Source organism: Myotis davidii, unplaced genomic scaffold, assembly GCF_000327345.1.
Source record: "Myotis davidii unplaced genomic scaffold, ASM32734v1 scaffold41, whole genome shotgun sequence".
Taxonomy (NCBI): domain Eukaryota; kingdom Metazoa; phylum Chordata; class Mammalia; order Chiroptera; family Vespertilionidae; genus Myotis; species Myotis davidii.
The window spans coordinates 84,936-91,216 of record NW_006292344.1 but is presented as its reverse complement, the minus strand read 5'-3'; the positions used below and the strand labels follow the sequence as shown (position 1 = coordinate 91,216).

General features: G+C 42.3%; 1 protein-coding gene across 1 annotated transcript in view; it reads right to left on the bottom strand.

Annotated features, from left to right (window-relative positions):
• Window positions 1-1,643: 1,643 nt before the first annotated feature.
• ADIPOQ (adiponectin, C1Q and collagen domain containing) overlaps window positions 1,644-6,281 on the bottom strand; it is a 14,884-nt gene continuing 10,246 nt past the window's right edge. The window contains exons 2-3 of the mRNA XM_006765847.2: window positions 5,167-5,388; window positions 1,644-3,893 (exon numbers count right to left, since the gene is read on the bottom strand). Of these exons, the coding sequence (XP_006765910.2) occupies window positions 3,373-3,893; window positions 5,167-5,388 (743 nt within the window). The 3' untranslated portion in view covers window positions 1,644-3,372. The remainder of the gene's footprint in view (window positions 3,894-5,166; window positions 5,389-6,281) is intronic.

The window sequence follows — 6,281 nt, the reverse complement described above, 5'->3', positions numbered from 1 at the left end:
GCAGGGAAGCTTGGCTCCCTCCTTCACTGAAGCAAGCAAGCCTCCCTGTTCACGTCAGCTGCCTGGCTGCCGGCCACCATCTTGGCTGGAAGTTAATTTGCATATCTCCCTGATTAGCCAATGGGAAGGGTAGCATTCGTACGCTAATTACCATGTTTCTCTTTTATTAGATAGGAGGATTGTCTCAGCACCAATTAAGTGAAAGAGATTTTCAGATGGAATGAAGAAAAAAAGAAGAATCACATGCAGAAAAGTTATTTTAAATATAATAATATAAATAGATTTAAACTAATGTGATGGAAAAATATGCAAACAATAATCAAAAGAAAGCTTGAGTGCTTAAATTAATTTCAGATAAAGTAGACTTCAGAAAAGGGAAAATTGCCAGAGAAAAAGACAGGCATTATATAATGACAAAGGGTAAATTCACTAAGAAGATGTAAGACTAAATGTGTATGTATCTAACATGACAGTTCCAAAATGCATAAAGCAAAAGCTGACAGAACTGAAGAGAAATAGAAAAATCCACAATTAACTTGAACATCATGGGACAATTAACCCAAAATTCTTGGCCAGTTTCTCTCAGAAGGTGTTATGAAAATTTGCCTTCTCTGATTCCACAAAAAAAAAAAAAAATATCATCTTCTAGAGACTTTAGAGTGAGTGTGACATCGTGTCCAGTGCTGCAAGAATCCCACCCTACCAGGTACAAAACTGTAAGCATGGTCAGACATTAGTTACTTAATGAAATTTTAGAGAAAATCAATAGTAATTTCCCAGCAACATCTCTCTGAGAAACCTGAGAAAACTCAAACACAATATTAACAGCTTGTTGTAAACAAATGTTGTTTTTATATTCCTCGTCTGTTCTCCCACTTCCGGTAACTGTATTCAGATTTTGTTTTAGGGAAAATACTCCTTCTCCAGATTGAGCCATAATCAACTTAAATCAACAAGGACAGTCCAGCCCAGCCTGTGTGCTCAGTGGTTGAGTGTTGACCTGTGAACCAGGAGGTATGGTTTGATTCCCGCTCAGGGCATATGCCCAGGTTGTGAGCTAGATCCCCAGTAAGGGGTGTGCAGGAGGCAGCCTATCGATCATCCTCTTTCATCATTGATGTTTCTATCTCTCCCTCTCCCTTCCTGAAATCAATAAAAAAAATGTATTTTTTTAAAAATAAGGATAGTCCATCCTCCTGACCCCAGTGAGATTGATCAAGGATGGACATATAGCCCAGCCAAAGCCAATGAGATGCAAGAATATGTTTGCTGGGGCTTCCAGGAGAGAAAACTTCCTCTCTCTTCCTGGGAACCACCAGAAAAAGAGGATGTCCCTTTGGCTAAATGATGTGGTGAGAGTGTATGACAGCTGGCAGGCTACAGTCTTTTTTATATCATGAGGGAGAACCTAGAACTATACTGTGTAGAGCCTGAGGTTGAAGCCTGTGCTGTTGAAGACAGAGTGGAAGGACAGACAGAAAAGGGGTCTTTAATGACATCATTTGAGCCTCTGACAGAACAGCTCTGATATTTCCCATTATGCAAGGAACATTTTTCTTTTTTGCCTATTAATTTGATTTGGGTTTACCCCTTCATTCCTCTCTGAACCCCATGTCTTTCTCCAAAAATGAAAACAAAAGCCATGTGATGCAAATGCTTCTACTTTTAATGCTGGATGATATCTTTATCTTTAGAAAATAATAATACAAAAGCATTCAAAAAGACAAATTTTTATATGTAAAAATAATCACTGAATGAATAGCAATGCATATATAAAAGAGAATCATTCAGAATTTAAAACTGTAAGAAAAAAATGGGTTTTCCATTTCTATATTTATACAGAATGCTACTAATTCTGCTTTCACTAAAACATTTGAAGAACATCCTGAGAAGATATTTACCACTATCAAGCACTTGTAATTCTTCTTTTCTTTTTGAGGAATATTTTATAATTAAAATGTTTATATATTTAAAGGGTATAATTTGATGATTTGATATAGATATACATTGTGAAATAATCACCACAATCAAGATAATTACCACATCACCTCAGAGAGTTTTGGGGATTTTTGTGTGTGTGTGTGTTTTTATAATTCTTAAAAAACTAAAATAGATTCAGAAGGCCCAGGTCTTCCCAAACCCAGTTGGTACTCAAGGAAAGAATGGTTTTCAAATTCCTTCATGGGTTTTTGCATTACAGGCTCAAACTATCTCCTCAAGGAAAGATTCTTCAAGTGTTCTGGAAAGTATAGTCATTCCTAACCTTGGTGAAAATTATTCAAACTATACAATGGAACAAGGAGTAGGAGCTTAAAATCAGAGAGCTCCTAAAATAACAATATTTTTGTTGATAAGGATTAGTTACATGAAGGGCCTTAAATGGAGTTAATTCTGAATAGATGTGGTCTTCATGAGACATTGACCAAGGACCTGCAAGGGGACTCAGACATGTAGAAAACATGGTACTTCTGGGAAGTTGTCCTTGATCTGAGATGTCTCTCATGCCCAGGGCTCTCATCCAGGATAACACATGAAGAAGCACAGGGGTGCAGTATGTGAGAAAGATTGGCAGGGAAGAGTATCACATCAGAGGAGCTTCCTGACCAGGTGGCTTTGAGGACCAGGGAAGATTTCAGCATGTGGAAATGGAGGTAGCTTTCTGGATTAGAGAGAAGAGCATGAGGAAAGAGAAGTGCAGGGGCCATTGAGTGGTCCAGCTGAAATGGGACCTGGTTATAGAACCACTTGTTCTGAGGAAGCTCTCCTGGGGAAAAACTTAACTCATGATGAGTTAAGGCCCTCAGGTAAGATGGATGAGAGATGCCCCCTACCAACATCTCAAGGAGGGCAAGTACTTCTAAAAAAGGACACGGTATAATAGAAAAAGTTCATGGCCCCGAGTGTGATTTCTAACTCCACCCTTTATACTTGGATGATGTCAGGCATTCACTTAACTCTCTAGGTCTCAGCACCCCAAGTGTAAAAAGAGGAGAATAGTATCTTTCCTTTGTACCTCAGAGGATTGGCATGAACTTGAGGAGAAACCATGGGCACAAAATAGCACTGTCAAATACTTTCCTGTGTCAGTTATCTTGTCATGTATGTGAAGCTCCCCAGTAAATACTGTTATCCTTCTATTGGCACTATGTACCAGATCCTTGCAGCCAGGAAACATATCTCCTTTAAGACTGAGAATAAACTATATAACTTTTTTAAAAGGGCACTTGATGAATGAATAAGTAAATGCATGAATAATGTTCAGAACTCTCCAACTAAATAATAATATCAGTCTCCTAACTACACTGAAAACCTTTGGGCTGTTCTTTGACTTCTGGGTTGTTTGGCCCAGTGGAGGCTCTGGTTAAGTGGTCACTAATTGGTGTCATGGTAGAGAAGGAAGCCAGTGAAGGTGGAGTCATTGACATTATCTGCATAGAGCCCATTATTCTCCCCTTCCCCATACACCTGGAGCCAGACTTGGTCACCCATCTCCAGATGGAGGAGCACAGAGCCAGAGGCTTGGTCCAAGTCCTGGTCCTGGTATTTGTCAAAGGTAAAGAGCACAGCCTTGTCCTTCTTGTAGAGGCTGACCTTCATATCTTTCAGGTAGACCGTAATGTGGTAGGAGAAGTAGTAGAGCCCAGGAATGTTGCAGTGGAATTTGCCAGTGGTGTCATCATAGTGGTTTTGCTGATTGTAGAAGATTTTGGTAAAGCGAATGGGAACATTGGGAACAGTGACCCGGGTCTCCAGTCCCACACTGAACGCTGAGCGGTATACATAGGCACTTTCTCCAGGTTCTCCTTTCCTGCCTTGGACTCCTGGAAAGCCTCGGGGACCTTCAACCCCAGTCACTCCAGTTTCACCAGTGTCACCCTTAGGACCAATAAGACCTAAAGAATGAAAAGATCTCAGTGATCACAAGAAACAGAACTCCTGCCTAAATTGATTCTAACCTAAACCACTGTTCCTATGGCCCCTATATACAACCTGCTTCACTTCGAGCAAAGAACCAGTGGGAGCACCCAAAGGGGAGAGTTATACCTCCTATTTCCACATCCTCCCCAGCAGGCTTCCATTAATTATTTCCAACCTTATGTCCAATAAGTCTCCATTATTGACCTGTCAACTATGTACTGTCTCAACCAACCATACTTTTGCTCTTCTATCTCTTTGTGTAGAATGCCCTCCCTTCTTTACTCTGTCACACTCACCTTTCAAGACCTAGCTTAAGCCCTTCCTCCTCCATAAAGCCTCATTGTTAATCTAAGTTTGCTCTAAGGGCACCTTTTCTCTGTTCCATAATTCGGCGTTTGTTCACATTCAATTTGTCATATTTGGAGTGGACTTCCCAATAGTAACCTTTCACAGTCCTGTGCATTAGGCTTCTCTTCTTAACTAGACCAGGAGCTCTCTAGGAACAGGACTGTGACCTGCAGGAGGTGAACATTAAGTGTGGTTGAATGTCACTGCATGGAATGGGAATTAAGGGCAAATGAATAGAAATAGGAATATGAACAGATTGGGACTAGAGATGGATGAGGGTGGGGATGGGAAAGGGGACAGGGAAGGAGATACAGATAGAGCAGAATCAAAGATACTTGATTTCCAATCAGAAATCTTTTCCTTTTTCTAGAAGAGAGGGGAGCCCTCCCTAGTTCAACTTCAGCAGTGGCTTCTGAAGGTTTTTAAGCATCCTGACTTACTAGTAAAAACAAATCACAACAAAGTCACTGATGTTCTGATTTCATGACCAGCAGTTGACTTCTATCTATTGAATGCTAGTTCCTAGATTCTACTGAGCTCTCAGAGATACAAAATAGCATGCATGCCAATGGACATAAGACACTGGGGGATAGGGAAGGCTAGGGGACTGTCTAGGGTGGGGGGAAAAAATGGACACATATGTAATACCCTTTGTAATAAAAAATAAAATTAAAAAAAAAAGAAAAAAAAAGATACTTGATTTTTCACAAGTACACCTATTGTCACCACTGGAAGGCCAACCCAAAATCCACTTTAGGTTGCTTATGAGTCACATAAAAAAAAATTTGCTTCTTTCCTGTGTCTAGACCTTAGTCAATAACTAATACCCTTATATAGTTCTAGAAGCCCTCCTCTACCCAAGACAAGTCTGTTGGAGAAGGCCAAAAAACTTGTTCTTACCTGCATCTCCTTTTTCACCCTTCTCACCAGGAGTGCCATCTCTGCCATCACGTCCTGGGGTCCCATTGTGGCCAGGATGCCCTGGGATGCCCGCCACCCAACCAGTGCAGACCCCCTTAGGCAAGGGAAGTTGGACTCCAGGTTCTTTGGTCGGAGTATCTTGACCACGACTGGGCAGGACTAGTAACAGTAGAACAGCTTGCAGCAACAGCATCCTGAGTCCTGAAATCAGACCAGCCATGAGAGACAGACCCCACACAGTACACTCATACTGGATCTAAGCAAGACTCACACCACCTAAGCAGGGTCCACTTCTGAGACCTACTCTCCCAATACTCACCTCTTCCAGGAAGACTTTTCTATTTCAATCCACCTCGATCTTTTTCTGCCCTGATATTTGCAATATTTAACATATTCTTTATGGGTAACCACTTTTCCTCAACAGGATTGTGAGTTCAGTGATGGCACAACAATGTTACTCCAATGTACTCATGTCTGAGCACAGGACCAGGCACAGGGAAAGCTCCAAGAGTCAACTTGTCAAGAATCCTTCCTTTGAGTTTTCCAAGGTCTTTCCTGCATCCTTCACAGCGGAGTTGTCTCCTAAAGCCAAACCCAATTCTGGAGATTTCATGTAATCTATAAGAGATAAGCAACTTGACCTGATTGGCAATCTTACCTCCAAAGATGTGCATGGTGTCTGGAATCCACTCCTATGCCCCATTACCTGGGCTCTATGTGACAAAACCACCTTATCTTCATATATATATATACTAGAGGCCCGGTGCACAAAAATTTGTGCACTTGGGGGGGATCCCTCAGCCCGGCCTCTGCCCTCTCGCAGTCTGGGACCCCTCGGAGGATGACCATCTGCTGGCTTAGGCCCACTCCCTGGGGGATTGGGCATAAGCTGGCAGTCAGACATCCCTCTGGCAGCTCGGGAACCCTCGGGGGATGTCCACTTGCCAGGAGGGAGCAGGCCTAAGCTGCAGTCAGACATCCGTAGCGCTGCTGAGGAGGCGGGAGAGGCTCCCACCACCACCACTGTGCTGGCAGCCATCAGCCTGGCTTGTGGCTGAGCAGAGCTCCCCCTGTGGGAGCGCACTGACCACCAG